The 24700-nt window shown below is 42.4% G+C and overlaps 1 protein-coding gene across 1 annotated transcript; it reads left to right on the forward strand.

Moving 5' to 3' along the window:
• Window positions 1–11837: 11837 nt before the first annotated feature.
• LOC101146454 (intelectin-1) lies at window positions 11838–20429 on the forward strand. Its single transcript, XM_004027732.5, is given in 8 exon segments — window positions 11838–11903; window positions 12081–12144; window positions 13439–13537; window positions 14761–15008; window positions 15642–15800; window positions 16246–16366; window positions 17539–17642; window positions 20153–20429. Coding segments are annotated over 7 exon segments (942 nt in total). The 5' UTR covers window positions 11838–11903; window positions 12081–12086; the 3' UTR covers window positions 20306–20429.
• Window positions 20430–24700: the final 4271 nt, after the last annotated feature.

Genomic DNA, 24700 nt, shown 5'->3' on the forward strand with positions numbered 1-24700 from the left:
TGACACTTTTTTTTTTTCTGAGACGGAGTCTTGCTTTGTCGCCCAGGCTGGAGTGCAGTGGCACCATCTTGGCTCACTGTAACTCCGCCTCGCGAGTTCAAGCAATTCTTCCACTTCAGTCTCCCAAGTAGCTGGGATTACAGACACCTGCCACCATGCTTGACTAATTTTTTGTATTTTTAGTGGAGACAGGGTTTCACCATATTGGCCAGGCTGGTCTCGAATTCCTGACCTCAGGTGATCCGCCCACCTTGGCCTCCCAAAGTGTTGGGATTACAGGTGTGAGCCACTGTGCCTGCCCTCTGATACTTTACCTTTAATTATTTCAATATTAATCTCCTACACAATACAAATATAACTAAGGGCATTTTACATTAATAAAATACTAGTACTTAACAGTAGCTCATATTAAATTTCACTAATTATTCCTATAATGTTCTTTATAGCTTTTTGTTTGATCCAGAACCCGACAAGGGATTATGCACTGCACTTATTTGTCATGTGTACCTAGCCTCCTTTAATCTAGACTAGTAACCGAGTTATTTTTGATCTTTAATGATATTACCATTTTTGAAGAATCCAGGGGGTCAACTATTTTGCAGAATGTTCCTTAATTTGGGTTTATCTGGCTGCTTCCTTCAGGTTATTAGTTCCAGGCTAAACATCTCTGGCAGGAATATATGTTGCTGCTGTTTTGTCCTTCTCAGAGCATCTAGGGGACAGACAATGTTGGCTTGTCCCACCCCTGGTAATTGATATAGGACCTTACCTAGCACATGCTCTGTACTGGAAGAAAGAGGGCAGCCTGCTTCAGGAGAAAAGGTGTGTGCATTATACAGAGAAGTCTTGGGACAGTAACTGGAGTTTCAAATTCTTTGATTTTCTTTCTTTAAAGCTGTTCTCCCTGACAATGGTGTCAGTAGCACAAAAAGATTGACTTAGTAATGTCATTTGAGCATCATCAGCCACTTTTTGTGCATCCACAGGTTTGTTTATACAAATAGTACCCCCTTACTTACAGTTTTGTTTTCTATAATTTCTTTCTTGTTTTTTTTTTTTTTTTTTTTTTTTGAGACGGAGTCTCGCTCTGTTCCCCAGACTGGAGTGCAATGGTATGATCTCGGCTCACTGAAACCCCCGCCTCTAGGGCTCAAGTCATTCTCCTGCCTCAGCCTCCCAAGTAGCTGGGACTACAGGCAACCACCACCATCCCCAGCTAATTTTTGTATTTTTGGTAGAGACGGAGTTTCACCATGTTGGCAAGGCTAGTCTTGAACTCCTGACCTCAAGTGATCTGCCACTCTTGGCTTCCCAGAGTGCTGGGAGTACAGGTGTGAGCCATCATGCCTGGCCTTGTTTTCTACAATTGCAATTACCTGAGGTCAACCATAGTCTGAAAATAGGTGAGCACAGTGCAATAAGGTAATTTGAGAGAGAGAGAGAGAGAGAAACCACATTTATATAAATTTTGTTACAATATATTGATATAATTGTTCTATTTTATTATTAGTTTTTGCTAATAATCTCTTACTGTGCCTAATTTATTTTTATTTTTAATTTTATTACTTTTTTGATACAGAGTCTCGCTCTGTTGTCCTGGCTGAAGTGCAGTGGTGTGATTTCGGCTCACTGCAACCTTTACCTACTGGGCTCAGGCAATCCTCCTGCCTCAGCCTCCTGAGTAGCTGGGACTGCAGGTGCAAGCCAGCATGTCAGGCTAATTTTGTTTAGTTTTTGTAGCAACAAGTTCTGGCTGTGTTGCTCAGGTTGGTCTTGAGCTCCTGGGCTCAAGCAATCTGCCCGCCTTGGCCTCTCAAAGTGCTGGGATTTCAGGTGTAGAGCTACTGTGCCTGGCCTCTGTGCCTAATTTATAAATTAAACTTTATCACTGGTATGTGTGTATAGGAAAAACACACTACATATAGGGTTGGTACTATCATTGGTTTTGGGTATCCATTGGGGTCTTGGAACATATACCCTGAAGATAAGAGGGAATGACTGTATTTCTTCTTTTTCTAAAATAAGAAATAAGAATACAGTTATGATATTGGCTGGTGTGGTGGCTCATATCTGTAATCCTAGCACTTTGGGGGATCAAGTGGGAGGATTGCTTGAGCCCAGGAGTTCGAGACAAGCCTGGGCAATATAGTGAGACCTCCTCTCTACAAAAACCTAAAAACACTAGCCAGGTGTGGTGGTGTGTGCCTGTAGTCCCAGCTACTTGGAAGGTTGAGGTGAGAGGATTGCTTGAGCCCAGGAGGTTGAGGCTGCAGTGAACCGTGATCGCACTACTGCACTCCAGCCTGGGCAACAGAGTGAGGCTCTGTCTCAAGAACAACAACAAAAAAATAATGATATTCACTTTGGCAGAAGATTAAGATGTATAACAAAGTACAATTGCTTCATACTTTTGTCTAGTTTTTCATAAAATTTTGACTGGAAATATTGTCAATATGGGGTTCCTTTGAGATTATTTTTTCTTGTGGTCAGGAATTTTAGATCTCTCTCTCTCTCTCTCTCTCACACACACACACACACACACACACTTCACTGAAGGAGAAAGGAATTTATTTTAGAATCTCAGAACTATTCTAGAATCAGTGGAAAGTGGGAAGGCTGGCATGGCATCCTAGGCTTGGCAAATGGGCTGGAACTCAAAGGAGGGAGAACTTCAGGGAACACAACTGTGGTTGGTCACAGCTCCAGTCTTGTCAGGATGCTGCTGCTGGCTCTGTGTCTGTCAGGCTCTCTGAGGCTGCTCTGGGCTGCTGATGCTGCCACTACTGTGGTCATTACCAAACTGACTCTCTGACTTTGCTTCTCTGTCTCAAGATTTAGAATTCTGGGCTGCAACACCAACTGACAAAGCCTAGGTCATCAGCCTGCATCATGGACTGTCCAGAGGGGTACGAAGGAGAATCAGGACCTTCAGCTTCCTTAGTTAGAGGTGGGGCTCTGCCTCCCTCCAAGTCTTACATGATACAGGGCGTGAGAGAGATTCCTCCAAAAGAAGAACGGTGTTCTGGTGTGGGGTAGCCAGAAAGGGCACAAAGGTCCACTCTACTCAGCCCGCAAAAGAGAAGGGTGCAGGCTTTTCCATGAAGAAAGTAATTCTTCTAATTAATAGTATCTTCAAATAAAGGATCTGTGGCTCTGGGAAAACTGCAAATGAACAGTGAACATAGAACATGTGCCATCTCACTATTCTACCATTAATTGGGAATTAAAACAGGAAGATGCCCTGAGAGGATTTTGAACAGGGGACAGATGTAGCCAGAATGCTCGCTTTCCAAGGGAGAGCCCCTTCATTCAAAGTGAAACTTTAATGGAGCATATAACCCACTTGAAATGTCTCAACTTGTAAGTGATGTGGATTACAAAATTTAAAAATGCTGAAGTAGGAGATCGAGACCATCCTGGCTAACACGGTGAAACCCCGTCTCTACTAAAAATACAAAAAATTAGCCAGGTGTGGTGGCGGGCACCTGTATTCCCAGGTACTTGGGAGGCTGAGGCAGGAGAATGGTGTGAACCCGGGAGGCGGAGCTTGCAGTGAGCCGAGATTGCTCCACTGCACTCCATCCTGGGCCTCAGAGCAAAACTCTGTCTCAAAAAAAAAAAAAAAATCCTGAAGTAATGAAATTTTTATTTTTAATTTAATTAGTTAATTTTTAATTTTTTTCAGCCAATTTTAGTTTTTATTTTTATTTTTATTTTTTAATTTCTATTTTTGGTTCAGGGGTACATGCGCAGATTTCATGTGTAGGCAAGTTGCATGTTGTGGGGGTTTGGTGTACAGATTATTTCGTTACCCAGGTAATAAGTATAGTACCAGATAGGTAGTTTTATGATCCTCGCCCTTCTCCCACCCTCCACCCTCCAGTAGGCCCTGGCGTCTGTTCCTTTCTTTGTGTCCATGTATACTTAATGTTTAGCTCCCATTTATAAGTGAGAAAATGTGGTGTTTGGTTTTCTGTTCCAGTGTAGTTTGCTTAGGATAATGGCCTCCAGTTCCATTTATGTTGCTGCAAAGGATCTTGTGCCTTTTTATGGGCTGCATAGTATTCCATGGTATGTATGGGCCACATTTTCTTTATCCAGTCTACTGTTGATGGGCATTCAGGTTAATTCTATGTCTTTGCTATTGTGAATAATGCTGCAATAAACATACGTGTGCATGTGTCTTTAGTAGCACCATGGATTTTCCTTTGGCTGTGTACCCAATAATAGGATTGCTGGGTTGAATGGTAGTTTTAAGTTCTTTGAGAAATTGCCGAATCGCTTTCCACAGTGGCTGAACTAATTTACATTCCTACCAGCAGCGTATAAGCATTCCCTTTTCTCCACAATCCCAACCACATCTATTATTTTTTGACTTCTTAATAATAGCCATTCTGACTGGTGTGAGATGGTATCTCATTGTAGTTTTGATTTGCATTTCTTTAATGATTAGTGATATTGAGCACTTTTTCATATGTTTGTTGACCACATGTATGTCTTCTTTTGAAAAGTGCCTGCTTATATCCTTTGCCCACTTTTTAATAGGGTTTTTTTTCTTGTAAATTTGTTTATGTTCCTTAGAGATTCTGGATATTAGACTTCTGTCAGATACATAGCTTGCAAGTATCTTCTCCAATTCTGTGGGTTGTCTATTTACTCTGTTGATAGTTTCTTTTGCTGGGCAGAAGCTCTTTATTAAATACTGTAATTAGGTCCCATTTGTCAATTTTTGTTTTTGTTGCAATTGCTTTTGGTGTCTTCATCATGAAATCTTTGCCAAGACTTATGTCCAGAATGGTATTTCTTAGGTTTTCTTCTAGGGGTTTTATAGTTTTGGGTTTTACATTTAATCTTTAATCCATCTTTAAGAGTAGACTTTTGTATATGGTGTGAGAAAGGCATCCAGTTTCAATCTTTTGCATATGGCTATCTAGTTGTCCCAACACCATTTATTGAATAGGGAGTCCTTTACCCTTTGCTGATTTTTGCCAACTTTGTCAAAGATTAGATGGTTGTAGGTGTGTGGCTTTACTTCTGGGCTTTCAATTCTGTTCCATTTATCTATGTGTCTGTTTCTGTACCAGTACCCTGTGGTTTTGGTTACTGTAGCATTTCAGTATAGTTTGCAGTCTGGTAATGTGACGCCTCCAGCTTTGTTTTTTTTGTTTTTTGTTTTTTTTGCTTAGAATTGCTTTGGCTATTTGGGCTCTTTTTTGTTTCCATATGAATTAAATTAATTAATTAATTAATTTTTTTGAGATAGAATCTACCTCTGTTGCCCAGGCTGGAGTGCAGTGGTGTGATCTTGACTCACTGCAACCTCCATCTCCTGGGCTCAAGCGATCCTCCTACCTCAGCCTCTTGAGTAGCTGGGATTACAGGCATGCGCCACCATACCCAGCTAAGTTTTGTATTTTTGGTAGAGACGGGGTTTTACCATGTTGCCCAGGCTGGTCTCAAACTCCTGACCTCAGGTGATCTGCCCACCTCAGCCTCCCAAAGTCCTGGGATTATAGGCGTGAGACACTGCACTCGGCCAAGAATGTCATCAGTAGTTTGATAGGAATAGCATTGATTGTGTAAATTGCTTTGGGCAGTATGGCCATTTTAACAATATTGATTCTTCTTATCCATGAGCATGGAATGTTTTTCCATTTGTTTGTATTGTCTCTGATTTCTTTGAGCAGTGCTTTGTAATTCTCATTGTAGAGATCTTTCACCTCCCTGGTTAGCTATATTCTTAGGTATTTTATTCTTTTTGTGTTTATTGTGAATGGGATTGCATTCTTGATTTGGCACTTAGCTTGGACGTTGTTGATGTATAGAAACGTTACTGATTTTTGCGTATTTATTTTGAACCTTGAAACTGCTGGAGTTGCTTATGAGATCTAGGAGATTTTGGGCAGAGACTGTGGGGTTTTCTAGGTATAGAATTATATAGTTTGCAGAGACAGTTTGACTTCCTCTTTTCCTACTTGGATGCCTTTTATTTCTTTGTCTTGCCTGATTGCTCTGGCTATGACTTCCAGCACTATGTTGAATAGGAGTGGTGGGAGGGGCATCCTTGTCTTGTTCTGATTGTCAAGGGGAATGCTTCCAGCTTTTGCCCATTCCATATGATGTTGGCTGTGGGTTTGTCATATATGGCTGTTATTATTTTGCAATATGTTCCTTCAATGCCTAGTTTATTGAGGGCTTTTAACATGAAAGCATGTTGGGATTTTGTTTTTTAAATTTGGTTTTAGCAGTCTCCTAGAATACCAAACACTTTCATTTAATCATTTAATCTCTAGCAGACCCTGGTTATAGATCCACTTGAGGTCTATTCTTGGAGTTGTAAACATTTTATCGTTCTGTCTTTCAATAAATATCTTCTGAATCCTCTCATAAGCAACGCAGTGTGTAAGTATACCTTAGTATGTAGCAGAAGGGCTTATGTAAAACAAGGGGGCTTTTGCACAGGCCAAATAGGAAAGTAAAAAATCCATGAAGAATATAATATGGGTGCTATACACACCTGTTGATTGAGTTTGGGGCTTCCCAGCTGAGGTGAGCTGCTGATGGCAGTGGTAGTAAAGAGAAATCCAGGTTTTTGAGATAATCTTTCTAAATGATAATCACGCCTTTCACATATTCATGTACATTCTCATTTTGCTCTTGTCATTTCACTCCTCACAACAGTCCTGTGAGGTAGAGCTCGTTACTCACATTTTTATTTTTAGTTTTTGAGATGGAATCTTGCTGCATTGTCCAGGCTGGATCGCAGTGGCAAGATCTCAGCTCACTCTAACCTCCACTTCCTGGGTTCAAGCAATTCTCCTGCCTCAGCCTCCCGAGTAGCTGGAATTACAGTTGCTGCCCACCACGGCCGCCTACTTTTTATATTATTTGGTAGAGATGGGGTTTCACCACGTTGGCCAGGCTGGTCTCAAACTCCTGACCTCAAGTGACTTGCCTGCCTTCGCCTCCCAAAGTGCTGGGATTACAGGCATGAGCCACTGCACCCGGCCTTTTTATTCACATTTTACTGCATGAAAACTGAAGTCCAGAGGGATGAAGTGGTTTGCCCAATGTCACATGTCTAGTACATGATCTTGGATTGGAGCTCAAGCCTGTGGGCTTGCAGGAAGTTCTCATTCCAGAGTACCAACTCTATGCTAATGTCAGAGCTAGCATTTTTTCACCAAATCTAAGGTATAAAATGCACCATTGTTTTATGTACCACTCAAGATGAAATACAAACTATGATATGCCATTGAATGAAGGATGCACTCAATATCAGAGATATGAAAGTGTTAGACATAGTTTTATAAGAAGCATAAATTTTATTTGGACTGGGCACAGTGGTTCACACCTATAATCCCAGCACTTTGGGAGAGTGAGGTGGGAGAATCACTTGAGCCCAGGAGTTAGAGACCAGCCTGGGGAACATAGTGAGACCCCATCTCTAAAAAAAATTAGAAAATTATCTGGGTGTGGTGGCATGTGCCTGTAGTCTCAGCTACTCAGGAGGCAGAGGTGGGAGTATCACTTGAGCCCAGGAGGTCAAGGCTGCAATTAGCCATGATTGTACCACTGCACCCCAGCCTGGGTGACAGAGCAAGACCATGTCTCAAAAAAAAAAAAAAATCGAATATTTGTCTTGAACCTATATACAGTCTATTTCCTTTTGTTAATATATCTGAAAATATATAGTTCAATATTTTCTCTCCACAAATAAAGTATTAGCTTAACAAATATGGTGCCTCATAAACCTTTTCTTAAGAACTGCTGTGAGAAACATGAAAACAGTGAAAAGGTCATGTTATTGTGTTAAGATAATAATGGGCATAAGGGATGTGGCAACACCGAGCAGGAAGTGATCCATTCCATTGTTGAGGGAGAAGAGGCATGAGTGACATTTATGCTCAGGAAATTGAGGAATGACACTGGGACAGAAATGGCAAAGCAGGTATTGAAGCATCAGAGGAAGTTTGTCCTGGATCAGTGATTCCAAAATGTAGTCTGGGGGCCAGTGCTACTCTAGAATGACCCCCCCACCAAAAGAGTGTTTTCATTGGTTTGTAGCAAAATGAGAAAAGTAAGAAAAAATATTATTTTTCATAAAACTAAATTTATTCAAGCTGAAAATTTATATTTATTTTGATACTTTGTCTTTCCTGTGCTGTCATTGAGATATATATATATATATATATATATATTTGTGAAATCAGTTGTATTTCTATATATAAGCATCAAACAATTAGAAAATAAAATTTCAAAAATATGGCATTTATAATAGCATCAAAAATGTCAAACACTGCCAGCATGGTGGCTCACGCCTGTAATCCCAACACTTTGGAAGGCCAAGGGTGTGAGGATTGCTTGAGCCCAGGAGGTTGAGACCAGCTAGGGCAACATAGTGAGATCCCATCTCTACAAAAAATAAAACAATTAGTTGGCCGTGGTGATATTTACCTGTGTTCTCAGGTACTTAGGAGGCTGAGTTGGGAGAATCACTTGCCTGGGTGACAGAGTGAGACCCTGTCTAAAAAAAGAAAAAAAAAGTCAAATACTAAGGAACAAATAGCAAATCATACACAAAATCCCTATAAGGAAGCTATAAGATACGAAAAAGCAATAAAAACACAAATAAATGAAGAAACAGGCCACACTCAATATTTTAAAGACATAAATTATTTCTAAATGATCTATAGATTCAATGTAATTCCAATAAAATCCTAAAGGGTGTGTGCATGTGTGTGTGTGTGTGTGTGTGTGTGTGTGTGTGTGTGTGCGTGTGTGTATGTGTAGAGGCAAACGACCAAGAATAACCAAAAAAGAAGAGCAAAGTGAGAAGCCTTGCTCTGCTGGATATCAAGACATTTTATCAATCTAAAATATTTGGAACAATGTGGTATGGGCACAAGGAAGTGCTGATTTCCATCACAGTCAGGCCAGTAATTACCTTTGGGAAGGGAGAGGTCTGTTATCTGGAAGCCGCATATGGGAAGCTTCTGGGTGCTGCTAAAGTTTCATTTCTTAGCTAGGATGATAATTACACAGGTATTTACCTTTCTTGTAATTTGTTAAACTGCACATTTAATGTCTTATATCTTTCTCTGTATGTGTAATTTTACAACAAACCTTCTCCAAGTCACTGGAGATGTAGATGTGGGGCTGGAGTGAGTTGGTGGTGAGGGGCTTTCTTCCACACTCTTCTATCTTCATGCACATCTATACTGTCACATACTTACCTATACTCTCAGCACTTTGGGAGGCTGAGGCAGGATTGTTTGTGCCTAGGAGTTCGAGACCAGCCTGGCCAACATGGTGAGAACTCGTCTCTACCAAAAATACAAAAGTTAGCAGGGTGTGGTGGTGTGTGCCTGTATTCCCAGGTACTTGGGAGGCTGAGGTGGGAGGATCACCTGAGCCTGGAAGGTTGAGGCTGCAGTAAGCTGAGATTGTGTCACTGCACTCCATCCAGCCTGGGCAACAGAGTGAGACCCTGTCTCAACATAAATAAATAAATAAAATAAAATAAAGAGAAGCTGCTGTCAAGCAAGCCTGGATGTTGCCCTCTCTCTCGATTTTCTATTTCATGAGGTAATAGATTTACTTTTTAGAAAAGCCACTTTGAGATGGGGTTTCTATTCGTTACAGCTACAAGGAACCAGACTGAACTAAATAAATGTCCAGGGCAGTGGGGTTTGGAGGAAGTTGTGTGGGGAACAGATTCAAGAGGAAGTAGGGGTAGAATCAATGGGACGCAATCACTGATTGGATGAGGATGGTTAGAAGGGGTAATGTCCCTAAAATGGATGTACTGTTTTCCCAGTCTATTAGATGGCATCATGTACCATTAAGGATGAGATGCATAATGATATTAAAGATGTCAAAATACAAAAAAAGTGTCTTAGAATCAACTAAAGAAAGTAGTATAAGTATAAATTTTCTTTTTTTTATTTTTGCAAATATGTTACTGTTTTATTAAGCCATAAAGTTTTCAGGTGGTTAGTTACACACAGTAATGAACAACTGAGGGGATGTTTAATTTTTTTCTCTAGATCTTGGGCCCTTGGTGTTAACTTTATATACATGTATTTACTATTGTGAACTGTAAACTTAGAGACCTCTATTTTTTTTTTTTTTTTTTTTGAGATGGAATTTCACTCTTGTTGCCCAGGCTGGAGTGCAATGGTGCGATCTCAGCTCACTGCAACCTCTGCCTCCCGGATTCAAGCAATTCTCCTGCCTCAGCCTCCTGAGTAGCTGGGATTACAGGTGCCTGCCACCGTGCCCAGCTAATTTTATATTTTTAGTAGAGACAGGGTTTCACCATGTTGATCAGGCTGGTCTTGAACTCCCGACCTCAAGTGATTGGCCACCCTCGTCCCCTCAAAGTGCTGGGATTACAGGCATAAGCCACAGCGCCTGGCTGAGACCTCTATTTCTAAGAGGTTGTTGTTTGTAAATATGAAAGCTGAGTATGTTCATTTTGTTACCTATACTGATGAGTTAATTTAGTTTCTAATAGATTTAATTGTATTTAATTAATTATTTTCCAGATACACAGAGCAAATAGCTTCTAATAGATTTTAAATTTACAAAAGTATAACTTTTTTTGCAGTTTTTCTTCTTGGGTGCTATTTTATTTTCTTCTATCAATATGTGAGTATTTTTCGCAAATCAGTACTTTGAACCAACAAATAGGAAATAGTAGCTTAACAAAAAAGATATTCACAATCTTTGTAAGAAAAGGTTGCAGTATTATTAATGCTATAATGACATTATGTATTAGATGTATGATATCACTGGGGAAGAACTGAGTAATTCTATTATAGCTGCAGGGTAGCATTTGAGAGCTTCATGACATAGGAGCAGGAATAAGACAGGAGGTTCGAAGTAGCAGAGAGGTTTCATACTGATTCAGTTTCAAATGAAGTCTGTAGTAAATTTTCCCTCGTTTGTGGCAAAATGACAAAATTAAAGACAAAGTAGTGAGTCTTTGTGTGAAACTAAATTATTCAAACTAAAGATTTATATATTTTTTAAAACTTTTTTATTCGTTTTTTGTGTGTTTTGTATCTCTTTCCCCTCCGTTCCTTTTTACCAATTTATTCAGAAATGATCACTTTCCCATTTTGTTAAAATTTCCTTTTTCTATTGATATGAATTGATAATTATGGCCAATGATTAATTTCATTTATTTATTTATTTTGAGATACCTAAGCTGAAGTACAGTGGCACGGTCATATTTCACTGAATCCTCTATCTCTGGGACTTAAGTTACCCTTTTGCCTTGCCTCAGCCCCATCTGAAACTACAGGCAAGTACCACCATGCCATGCTAATTTTTTTATTTTTATTTTTAGTAGAGAAGAGGTTGCCCTATGTTGCCCAGGCTGGTCTCAAACTCCTGAGTTCAAGTGATCCTTCTGCCTTGGCCTCCCAAAGTATTGGGATTTGAGCCAACGTGCCAAGCCAACAGATGCTTAATTTAGAGAAAGTTTTTATTTTGCAAGAAAGAAAGGCACAAAAACCCAAAACCAACACCAACTCTTGTTAGTCTCTTCGTCTACTTCCTACTTGACACAGGTCCATGAAACCCCCAGATCCGGGAACAACGCTAGTAGGTGTTATATAGGATTGGTTTTTTCTTTAGAACCTGTTAATTCCACTGTATAAATAACCTCCCTGAGATAACCAGAAGCCTCCCCTGCACTGGGCATTGTGCCAGGGGAGGGTGAGGCTGGAAACCTGGGTTGGCCCCACTGGGCTTCCTCCATAAAGCTTTCAGCACCTCATTCCACATCAGGAGTGTTTTTGGAGAAAGCTGCACTCTGTTGAGCTCCAGGGCACAGTGGAGGGAGTGAAGGAGCTCTCTGTACCCAAGGAAAGTGCAGCTGAGACTCAGACAAGGTCTGTGAGTTGGGGGAACCCTGTTTTCAGCTTAGGTCTGCTTTTGGTCTCAGAGATGTGTGAAGTTTAAACAAAAGTTAAGGGGTTTTGGAGTCTTTGTCGGACTGGACAGGGGTGGGGCAGGGATGTAGAGAAAAATGATGGCCAAGATGGTGACCTTCATCTTGCTTTCTTTAGATTACAATGAACCAACTCAGCTTCCTGCTGTTTCTCATAGCGGCCACCAGAGGGTGGAGTACAGGTGAGTCACGCTGCTAGGGACAGCAGTTCCTTCAGCTGGATGACTTCTGGGATCATGGTCTCTCCCAGGACACAGAGTATGTCTCTGAGATGCACAGAGGCTGGCTTGCATGTAGACTGAGTGCCGATTTCTGGTCTCTGGCGGAATCTGGCATGTGGCAGTGAGGGTATTGCTTGAGGCATGTCCTGGGTCCAGGCTCTGTGCTTTTGTGTGGCCCTGAGGGGGCTGTGGTAAGAACTGTGTCACCTTCCAGCCACTGCCCACTCCTGTGGCCTTGGCTGTGGGATTTCCATGGGAACTACATGGTCTGCTTTGTGCCTGGAGAATGTTCTCTCCACAGTCTTCCTCTCTATAACAAGAATAACAATGACATTTTAAAATTTGTATTTTTCTTCACTGTCTGAAAATTTTTTTTTATTAAAGAAAAGGCTGTTTCGAAATATCTTCTTACTTCATCTTTGCAAAAGCACTGTTTGTTAACTGTGTTTTAGGTATGAGGAAACTGAGGTCAGTCACCTCTGACCTCAAAGCTTTCCCCTAGACTGTTCGAATAGTTTGCAGACTTTTTGGGGTAGAGATTAGTCTCACCACTCCCTACTTCACACCCCATGTTTCAGCCATATTAAGCAGCTTGTAGTTCTACAGCTGGACTACGCTGTATTTTTTTTTTTCTCTAGGCCTTTGGATATGCTGTTTTCCCTGCCTTGGATTGTCTTCCTACTGATAAATCATGTTTATTCTCTCAGAATAAGCTAAGATGTCACCCGGACTGGAAGGTCTTCTGTGACTAATACATGAGACAACCCCTCTTGCCTTCTTCTCCCAGGCAACTGCCCTGCTCGCTCTCTGGCCTTTCCATTCTCCACTGTTACCTCGGAGTCTTTCTTTTGTTCTCTTGAGTTTGCCTTTCTTCTACCATTTATTCTTGTCAATACAATTTTCTGTTGACTTGTTAGCAATTCCCTCTAGAGGCAAGCTCTTGCTGGGGAAGTTTAATGTCTTTGATTACTCAGTGCTTAGGGCAAGACCCAGCACAAGGACAGGTCTTGTGGCGGGAGGCAGGCTTTAAGCCTGTGCTGGCTGTTGGGTGGGATGGGCTGAGTGGATATGATGCCGATGGGATGAGTGGATGTGACACTGATGGGCTGAGTGGATATGACACTGGCTGTCTCAGGCCTTACCACCTGGGCAGTGAGGTTCTGCTACAGTGGTGGAATGAGTGTGGGACTGGTGATAGGAGAGGGTAGGTTTTGTGTCAAACCAGGAATGAGAATAAACCCTGTGTATTCCCTAGATGAGGCTAATACTTACTCCAAGGAATGGACCTGTTCTTTGTCTCCATCTCTGCCCAGAAGCTGCTAGGAAATCAAAGACGAATGTCCTAGTGCATTTGGTGAGTGATGAAACGTTCAAACAGAGCTCAGTCAGGGTATCAGGATTGTGTCTTCTGGGAGTCTTTTTGTCTTTTAGTTAAAAAATTATGGTAAAGTATATGTATATTATAATTTACATAAGATTTGCCATTTTAGGCAATATTAAGTGTGCAATTCAGTGGCATTAATTACCTTCAAGGTTGTGCAACCATCACAGCTATCCATATGCAGAACTTTTTCAGTGCCCCAAACAGAAACTCCGTACTTAATAACATGGAGGGGCCGGGTGCGGTGGCTCAGGCCTGTAATCCCAGCACTTTAGGAGGCTGAGAGGGGTGGATCAGTTGAGGCCAGGAGTTTGAAACCAGCTTGGCCAACATGGTGAGGCCCTGTCTCTACTAAAATACAAAAATCAATCGGGTGTGGAGTACATGTTTGTAATTCCAGCTACTTGGGAGGCTGAGGTGGGAGGATCGCTTGAACTCAGGAGGCAGAGGTTGCAGTGGGCCAAGATAGTGCCACTTCACTCCAGCCTGGGCAACAGAGTGAGACTCCATCTCAAAAACAAAAACAAAAACAAAAACAAAACAAAAAATAACATGGAGTTATTAAGCAATAACTCTCTTCCCTCAGTCTCTGGTAGCTGCATTTTACTTTCTATCTCCATGAATTTGCCTAGTGTAGTTACCTCATGTAATTGGAGTCATATGGTATTTGTCCTTTGGTGTCTGGCTTATTTCACTTAGCACAGTGTTTTGAGGGTTTGTCCATGCTGTAGCATGGGTATTTCATTTCCTTTTATCCACTGCAGCTACATATATGCACATACACCATTTTTGTTTATTCATTCACCTGTTGGTGAATATTTGAATTGTTTCTTCTATTTGGCCCTTGTGACTAATGCTGCAATAAACACTGGTTTAAAAGCATCAGCGTGAGGCCCTGTTTTCAATTCTTTTGGGGATAGACCTGCAGTGGAATTGCTGGGTCATACAATAATTCCATGTTTAACTTTATGAAAAATGTCACTGGGATTTTATACAATTCTGTGTTCTGCCTCAGTTACAGGAACATGATCTTCTGAACTCAGGGAGGCCCCAGTACCCCTGGGAGCACTTAGTGATGTGACTCAGGACAGGAGCCTTTAGGCCATGTCTCTGGTTCCTAGGGCCTTTCTTGTCATGGGGCTGAGATGAACCCTCAGCTCTCAGACAGGGAGGCTCTGGGCTGGTTCCCTCTACAGATGGCCTGTATTTTCTCCGCACTGAGAATGGTGTTATCTACCAGACCTTCTGTGACATGACCTCTGGGGGTGGCGGCTGGACCCTGGTGGCCAGCGTGCACGAGAATGACATGCATGGGAAGTGCACGGTGGGCGATCGCTGGTCCAGTCAGCAGGGCAGCAAAGCAGACTACCCAGAGGGGGACGGCAACTGGGCCAACTACAACACCTTTGGATCTGCAGAGGCGGCCACGAGCGATGACTACAAGGTTGGTGCCACTTCTTACCCACTCGTGTGAGGGTGAGGAGTGGAGTGTGGCTGGCTACAAGCCTGCAGGAGGGATGGCTGGAAGGTAGGGATGTGGAATGGGCTGGAGAAGAAGAGAGAAATACTTACATATTTTTTTTTTTTTCTTGAGACGGAGTCTTACTCTGTTGCCCAGGTTGGAGTGCAGTGGTGTGATCTCGGTTCATAGCAACCACTGCCTCCTGGGTTCAAATGATCCTCAGTCTCAAAAGTAGTGGGACTACAAGCACCCTCTACCATACTCAGCGAATTTTTGTACTTTTAGTAGAGATGGGGTTTCACCATGTTGGCCAGGCTCGTCTCGAACTCCTGACCTCAAGTGATCTGCCCGCCTTGGTCTCCCAAAGTGCTGGGATTATAGGCATGAGCCACCACACCCAGCCAACTTACACTTTGAATCACAACTTCCTCCTAACAAGGCTGTTAGGGCCCTGGGTGTGGTGGGATCATCGGCTGGGAGTGGGGTGTCTGAGTATGGTTGGCCATCTGCTCATCTGGAGTCCAGAGCTCTCAGTCCAGCTGAAGTTGCATGTGTGGACCTTCTGCCTCCTGGGACCTCCTGGCCCAGTCAGGCTCAGTGTCTGTTGCTTTCCAGAACCCTGGCTACTACGACATCCAGGCCAAGGACCTGGGCATCTGGCACGTGCCCAATAAGTCCCCCATGCAGCACTGGAGAAATAGCTCCCTGCTGAGGTACCGCACAGACACTGGCTTCCTCCAGACACTGGGACATAATCTGTTTGGCATCTACCAGGTACAGAGGGCTGTTGGCTGGGACTGGTTTTCATGGGTGTACAGAGAAGCAAGTGTTAGAGGTTGGGCAGGAGTCATTTGTTAATGGGCCTGTCTCCCATGTTCTTCTAACCCAGATTTGCTGATGGCTTCTGTTGCTTCTCTTAGGAATTCTAAGCCAGGCAAGAGAAGGGACCTATTGGAGAGGACAGCTGGGTCAGGAAGAGTGTGGATGGGTCAGGGAGAAGGAGAGAGAGAGAATGAAGTGGTCCAGGCTGCCGCAGAAGCACAGCTCTCGCCTAACTGGCAGCAGTGTCATGGAAAGATTCTTATTTTGACTGGTTTTGAAGTAATCTCAGTCACTGAGAAAGCATTGTTTCCCCTCTATGAATGGCAGCATCCCAGGAGATGCTGGTAATGGCAAAGCTATTGTCTTTACTCCATGACTTTTTCTGTGTTCTTTGTAGAAATATCCAGTGAAATATGGAGAAGGAAAGTGTTGGACTGACAATGGCCCGGCGATCCCTGTGGTCTATGATTTTGGCGACGCCCAGAAAACAGCATCTTATTACTCACCCTATGGCCAGCGTGAGTCTTTAATGATCCTCTGAACTCCTGGTAGGAAAGGGAATACATTCAACTATGCTAGGTAACAGTTATGCATCGGACTGAAGCCTGGTTCTCTTCTGTAATGTTCCCTATATTGCCCCACTTGATTTGCATGGCTGCCTTTGAGATTTGAACTTTATTAACCTCATTTTAGGAAACTGAAGCACTGAGAGGTTTAGAAACTTGCGAAGATCACAAGGCATATGTGGAAGAATCAGCAATTGGGGTGAGGAAATTTGGCTCCAGACTTTTTTTTTTTTTGAGATGGAGTTTCACTCTTGTTGCCTAGGCTGGAGTGCAATGGCGCAGTCTCAGCTCACCGCAACTTGTGCCTCCCAGGTTCAAATGATTCTCCTGTCTCAGCCTCCCAAGTAGCTGGGATTACAGGTGCCCATGACCACGCCCAGCTGATTTTTGTATTTTTAGTAGAGATGTGATTTCACCATGTTGGCCAGGCTGGTCTCCAACTCCTGACCTTTGGTGATCTGCCCCCTTCGGCTCCCAAAGTGTTGGGATTACAGGTGTGAGCCACTGCGCCTGGCCAGGCTCCAGACTCCAGACTCTTTACTCCTAACAACCCACTCTCAGCCCTGCAGGAGCTTGTTAGGACCAGGCCAGGTCCATGTGCACAGAACAACCGAAAAAATGGCGAGACTTTTTTTTCTATTGTGAGTTTATTTTGTGTGAAGCCAAAGTTGGTAGCATAGTATGCTCCGCAGAGGCTGAGCATATATTATAGAACTCAAAGCTGTTATTATTTACATTTGGGAGTTGACATTTTAAAATAAAGGAGAAAAGAAAAATGTAAACAGGAACAGAGTGAATACATCTGTTAATTTTGCAACTCAGCCCTTGGAGATGTTCAGTGGTGATCTTCCTGCAGAGTTGAATTTCTCTTCACAAGCCTCTGGCATATGAGGAGCCCTCTCTGAGGACCAGCTCTTCATTTCTGGGGTTGGGAAAAGGCCCCTCTTAGCTAAGTTTGAAGCCAGGATGCACCAGCCATTGGCCACAGGGGTGCTGGGCTCCACCAGTACAGCTGGAATGTTGGGCTGTAGCCTGAGCTTTGGCATCGAGAGCCTCTGGGCTGGCCTAAGGAAAGCAATTTCTAGCATCTTCCTTGAATGCTGTTTTCTGCCTCTTGTTTTCAGGGGAATTCACTGCGGGATTTGTTCAGTTCAGGGTATTTAATAACGAGAGAGCAGCCAACGCCTTGTGTGCTGGAATGAGGGTCACCGGATGTAACACTGAGCACGTGAGTCTCTGTGGGGACCACAGGGACCTGTGAGTAAGGTCGAGTTTGTCAGTGTGTGTTGTATGTGTGTGTGTGTTGAGTGTGGTATGACTGGGGTGTGTGTGTATGTGTGTGGGAGTGTGACCTTCTCTTGCTCATTGCTGGGCTTCAGGGGCCAGGGCCGTGGGAACTTTTGTCCAGGTATGCATATCCTGTCCCTTTGAAGACCAAAATCAAGGGGTGAGGCTTCAAAAGAACCATTACTGGGTGTTCAGCCTTTGTGAGAAAACACTCAATCGCTTGGAGCTGGGGTGAGGCTTGTGTGCTGAAACATTGTGTAGAAGTCTTTAGAGCTGAGATTCCTTGAGAAACACAGGTGTTGTTTTCCTTCATCTGAGGTTTATATTTCAGAGAAAACCTGGACCTCTCCAACCCTAGCCATGGTTTGCCTAGATACACACTGCACTGGGGAGTTGCTGGGACAGTCCTGGACATCATCTTCTAGAAACCTCACTCAGGCCATCCCTTGTGTGGTTGAAATGTTAAGGCTCAGGAATCCTGAATGGTGGGATTGATAAATTCCAAAGATTTGAAATGGAATACCAGTTGTATTAGTCCATTCTCTCACTGCTATAAAGAAATACTGGCCAGGCATGGTGGCTTCCGCCTGTAATCCCAGTATTTTGCGAGGCAAGGCAGGTGGATCTCTTGAGTTCAGGAGTTTGAGACCAGCCTGGGAAACATGGCAAAACTTGTCTTTACAAAAAATACAAAAATTAGCCAAGTTTGCTGGCACATGCCTGTGGTCTCAGCTACTTGGGAGGCTGAGTTGGGAAGATCTGCTTAAGCCTGGGAGGTGGAGGTTGCAGTGAGCCAAGATCACACCACTGCACTCCAACCTGGGTGACAGAGTGAGACCCTGTCTCAAAAAAAAAAAAAAAAAAAAAAAAAAGAAAGAAAGAAAAAGAAATATCTGAGACTGGGTAATTTATAAAGAAACGAGGTTTAATTGGCTCATGGTTCTGCAGGCTGTACTGTAAGTATAGTGGCTTCTGCTTCTGGGAAAGCCTCAGGAAACTTCCAATCATGACAGAAGGCAAAAAAGGAGTGAGGTGTCTCCCATGGCAGGAGCAGGAACAAAGGCAGGGGAGGCGTTACACACTTTTTTTTTTTGAGACAGAGTTTTACTCTTGTTGCCCAGGCTAAAGTGCAGTGGCACGATCTAGGCTCACCGCAATGTCTGCCTCTCAGGTTTAAGCGATTATCCTGCCTCAGCCTCCCAAGTAGCTGGGTTTACAGGCATAAGCCACCACACTGGGCTAATTTTGTAGTTTTAGTAGAGATGGGGTTTCTCCATTTTGGTCAGGCTGGTCTCGAACTCCTGACCTCAAGTGATCTGCTTGCCTCAACCTCCCATAGTGCTAGGATTACAGGCATGAACCTCCATGCCCGGCTGGTGCTGCATACTTTTAAATGTCCAGATCTCATGAGAAGTCACTCACTATCATGAGGACAGCATCAAGGGGCTGGTGGTAAAATCATTCATGTGAAACCACCCCCATGATCCAATCACCTCCCACAAGGCCCCACCCCCAACACTGGGGATTACAATTCGACATGAGATTTTGTGGGGACCCAGGTCCAAACCATGTCACCAGTTGAATACAGAGGATGGGCAGGGAAGTCTAGAATAACATGGTTCTCATTTGGGTGAGGGAGTGTCATTTATGAAGTCAGAGTGTCTGGATGATGAATAGGTTCTGGGTCAATGAGGGATATAATTAACTCTATTTTGGTCATTTGGAGCTTGAGATTCCTGTGTAGATATCCAAGCTGGACTTTGAGGTCTTCAGCACAAGAAGCATCTCAACAGGAGATGGAGATTTTGGGGCCATCAATGAATTTTTAGTAATTGAGGCCACAGTGGTCATGCAGTTTATAAGGGAGAGGGAGATAGGCCGTCCACTAGGGAGCAGCACTTAGAGGATTTATGAAAGAAGAGAACAGGCAGGGGCTCTGAGCATGAATGTTCAGAAAAGTTGAAAGGAAGTCAAGACAATAATGTCACTAAAGCTAAAGGAAGAGAGTTTTTTTTTTTTTTTTTTTCTTTTGAGACAGGGTCTTACTGTGTCACCCAGGCTGCAGTACAATGGCGTGATCTAAGCTCACTGCAACCTCCACCTTCCAGGTTCAAGCAATTCTCCTGCCTCAGCCTCCTGAGTAGTGGGACTACAGGTGCCTGCCACCATACCTGACTAATTTTTGTATTTTTTGTAGAGATGTGGTTTCACCATGTTGGCCAGGCTGGTCTCGAACCCCTGGCCTCAAGTGATCCACCCTCTTCGGCCTCCCAGACTGCTGGGATTACAGGTGCGAGCCAAGGAAGAGAGGTTTTTATGGGAAGAATAGATCAACACTGTCAATGGAGAGTCTGATGAGGACCAAAGAAATCACTGGATTCAGCTGTTAAGATGGCATTGGCCTCACTGGCAGATCTCTCATTACTGCCTCTTCCTCTCTTTGTTTCCCAGCACTGCATTGGTGGAGGAGGATACTTTCCAGAGTCCAGTCCCCGGCAGTGTGGAGATTTTTCTGGTTTTGATTGGAGTGGATATGGAACTCATGTTGGTTACAGCAGCAGCCGTGAGATAACTGAGGCAGCTGTGCTTCTATTCTATCGTTGAGAGTTTTGTGGGAGGGAACCCAGACCTCTCCTCCCAACCATGAGATCCCAAAGATGGAGAACAACTTGCCCAGTAGCTAGAATGTTAATGGCAGAAGAGAAAATAATAAATCATATTGACTCAAGGCTTGGTGTTTCTGTGAATTCCTTTCGTGTAGGGGTGAAGCACTATAGGAAATTTCAAAAGCATGTGTATTGCTTTGGCTGATTGTACTTCAACTGCATGTGTGCTTGGACTGTCAGGACTCCGGAATCCTGATAGAGAAACATGCCATCTCTACTTCCCTTTCGATAGCCCTTAAAATAGCCACAGGCATACAGGCAAGGGGAAAGGAAGCATTTTATCCTAACCCTTCCTAACTCACCCACATGGACTGATCAATTTGTATCCTCAACCTGAAGACCCGAAAAGAGAAAAGAGTCCATTTTTTGGGGGGTGAACCAACAAAGAGGAGATATACCCAATATCTATATCTAGTATGTTCTAACCTTAGTGACTGAGCGTTCTCCTTAGGGAAGAATGGGCTGGCATGTTGTGATGATGGTGACTCTCCTTGTGCAGTGGCTTAACCATTCCTGGGCTCCCATCTGCAGGTGCTCATTCAGAAGGAGACATGTGGCCAAATCATCCCCAGTGGGTTATTGGTACAGATAGGATGGGGATGGCATCAGTTCTTACCCGTGACTAAATATTAGGCATAATATTGTGTTTCCTCTACAATGCAAATTGGATTATGACAAGCCCTTGCAATTCTTTGCCACTCTAAGTGTCAATTACTTCTCACTGGTTAGAAAATGAAGTTTAAAGTTCTTAGGACTTAGAGGAATTAGAAGAGGAAGGGGAAGAAGGGAAAAAGGAAGGGGAAGAAGAAGGGAAAGAGGAAGGGGAAGAAGAAGGGAAAGAGGAAGGGGAAGAAGTTTGCTTAGAAAATGTTTGGGAGGGGTGGGGTGCAGTGACTCACGCCTATAATCCCAGTACTTTAGGAGGCCAAGGTGGGCAGATCATGAGGTCAGGAGATCAAGACCATCCTGGCCAACATGGTGAAACCCCATCTCTACTAAAAATACAAAAATTAGCTGTGCATGGGGGCGCATGCCTGTAATCCCAGCCACCCGGGAGGCTGAGGCAGGAGAATCGCTTGACCCTGGGAGGCGAAGGTTGCAGTGAGCTGAGATCACACCACTGCACTCCAGCCTGGGTGACACTAGGACTCCGTCTCAAAAAAAAAATTGTCTGGGAGGGTTTTCTTTGTTGTTTAAACTAGATCTATTTGGACCTGGGTTAGAAATTGTTAGTATTCTCTCTAGAGCCTTTCTTTCTTTAGTTCTTCCTACCTTTTTAATAACTCATTTTCTGTCATCTGTTCTTTCCTGCCTTCTCTCTTACCCCTTGTCCCCATTCTCTATCCTGAAACACAGACGTCTCTGTCCCTCTTCACTCTCAGATGCCCTTCTTCCAACTAGAGGAGACAAACCTGAGTATGTTTTTATCTCTGGTTGGAGTTCCCCTGTATGTGAGTCACCTTTTGTGTGCCAGACACTGTTGGCTGGGAGTGCACAGACAGTGGTGGGAGAGAGAGGTGAACAGTGTTTCTCTTTTATAGATTCCTTTATGAATTAATTCCAACAATATTCATTGAGTGTGTACTAGTTCCTGGGCTAAGTGCTGGGGATACGGTGATAGAGAAGTGATAGAGAAGACAGATGAACCCAATTCTAAAGCTGCAGGTGGTGGAGCCCAGGGGCCCTTCAGGTGCAAGGTGATAAAGTCTCCCATGAGAGCTTCCTGTGGAGCTGTGGAAACACAGGAGAGCGATCCCCAATCCAGAAAGGCATGTTAGTGAAGACCTCTCAGAGAAGGTGGCTTTCCCTGCCACCTCGGCGTGACCACAGAGATCTCTGAGCTGGGAAAGTTTTTAGCCGTCATTGTTTTCATTGTGCTCCACATCCAGAGAGTGAGGTTGTTAAAGGTCTAAATGAATCTGACCCTTCAAAAAATTTTCGTCTATCAGAATCTCAGTTTCCTTATCTGTAAATTACAGATAAGAGCAGTAAAGTCCTCACATGTGGTTTTCATAAAAATTAAATGAAATAACATACAGCCTTTAAAGGAGTGCCTGGCTTATAGTTACTGCTTGATATATATTAGTTATTGTTATTATTTTTTGAGACAGGGTCTTGTTTTGTTGCCCAGGCTGGAGTGCAGTAGTGCGATCTCAGCGCACTGCAATCTCTGCCTCCCATGTTCAAGCGATTCTTGTGCCTCAGCCTTCCAAATAGCTGGGATTACAGGCATATGCCAGCACACCTGGCTCATTTTTGTATTTTTAGTAGAGACTGGGTTTTGCCACGTTGGCCAGGTTGGTCTCGAGCTCCTGGCCTCAGGTGATCCACCCACCTCGGCCTCCCAAAGTGGTGGGATTACAGGCGTGAACTACCATGCCAGGCTTATGAACAATTTTACACAAACAAATTATATAACCTGGATAAAATGGACAAATTCCTAGGAACATAAAACCTATCAAGACTAAATCATGAAGAAATAGAAAATCTGAATGAACGTATACCTAATAAGGTGATTGAATCAGTAATAAAAAATCTCTTGATAAAGAAAAGCTCTGGACCTGATGGTTCACTGGTGAATTCTACCAGTGAAGAAACATTTAAAGAAGAACTAACATCAATTCTTCTCAAACTTTTCCAAAAAACTGAGGAGAAGGCTAAACTCACTAATTCTGTGAGTCCAGCTTTACCCTGATAACAGCCAGGTGAAGGCACTACAGGAAAAGAAAACCACAGATCAGTATCCCTTGAGAACATTGATGCAAAAACCTTTGACAAAATACTAGCAAACCAAATATATATATATATATATATACACGTATATATATACGTATATATATATACACATATACGTATATATACGTATATATATACACATATATGTATATATACACATATACGTATATATACGTATATATATACGTGTATATATATACACATATACGTATATATATACGTGTATATATATACACATATACGTATATATACGTATATATATATACGTGTATATATATACACATATACGTATATATACGTATATATACACACATTATATATGTATATATATATATACATATCACTATTTTTTTTTTGTATTTTTAGTAGAGACAGGGTTTCACCATGTTGGCCAGGCTGGTCTTGAACTCCTGAGCTGAAGCAATCTGCCTGCCTTGGCCTCCCAAAGTGGTGGATTAAAGGCATGAGCCATCACACTCAGCACCCTGCCACATATTAAAATGATTTTAAACCATGACCAAGTGGGATTTATTTCTGAAAAGCAAGGATGTTTCAATATATGAGACTTGATCAATGTAACACATCACATTAATAGAATAAAGGAAAATAGCTACATGATCATCTCATTGGATGCAGAAAAAGCATTTGACAGAAATCAGTACTCTTTCATGATAAAACACTCAACAAACTAGGAAGAGAAGAAAACAACTACAATGCAATAAAATAAAAGTCATAGATGAAAAACCCACAGCAAACATCATACTTAATGGTGAAAGCTTTTCTTTTATGTCAGGAACAAGGCAAAAATGGCCACTTTGGCTACTTCTATTCGACATAGTACTGGAAGTTCTAGCCAGAGGAATAAGTCAAGAAAAACAAATGAAAGTCATCTGAATTGAAAAGAATAAGTAAAATTATCTCTGTTAATGGATGATGTGATTTTATATGTAAAAAAACCCTAAAGATTCCACAGAATATTGTTAGAACTAATAAATAAATTCACCAATGTAGCAAAATACAGAGTCAACAAACAAAACCATTTGCATTTCTATACAGCAACAATGAACAATATGAAAAGTAAAATTAAAAATTCCAGTTACAATAGCACCAAAAAGAATAATACACTTAGGAATTAACTTAGTCAAGGAAGTGAAAGACTCCTTGCAAAATATTTCTGAAAGACATTAAACGAGACTTAAATAAATGGAAAGACATCTCATGTTTATGGATTGAAAGGCTTAATATTGTTAAGATGTCAATACTACCCAAAGTGATTTATAGATTCAATGCAATATCTATCAAAATCCCAATGATATTTATTTGCAGAAATAGAAAAACCCCATTTTAAAATTCATATGGAATCTCAAGAGACTCCAAATAGCCAAAACCACCATGAAAAAGAACTAAGCTTGAAGACTCAGATATCCAGATTTCAAGACTTGCTACAAAGTTACAGTACTCAAAGCAGTGTGCTACTGGCATAAGATCAGACATACAAACTAATACAATAGAATAGAGAGCCCAGAAAGAAACCCTAGCATATATGGCCAAATGATATTTGACAAAGTTGCCAAGACCATTCAACGGGGAAAGGGCA

Source organism: Gorilla gorilla, chromosome 1 (assembly GCF_029281585.2).
Source record: "Gorilla gorilla gorilla isolate KB3781 chromosome 1, NHGRI_mGorGor1-v2.1_pri, whole genome shotgun sequence".
Lineage (NCBI taxonomy): Eukaryota > Metazoa > Chordata > Mammalia > Primates > Hominidae > Gorilla > Gorilla gorilla.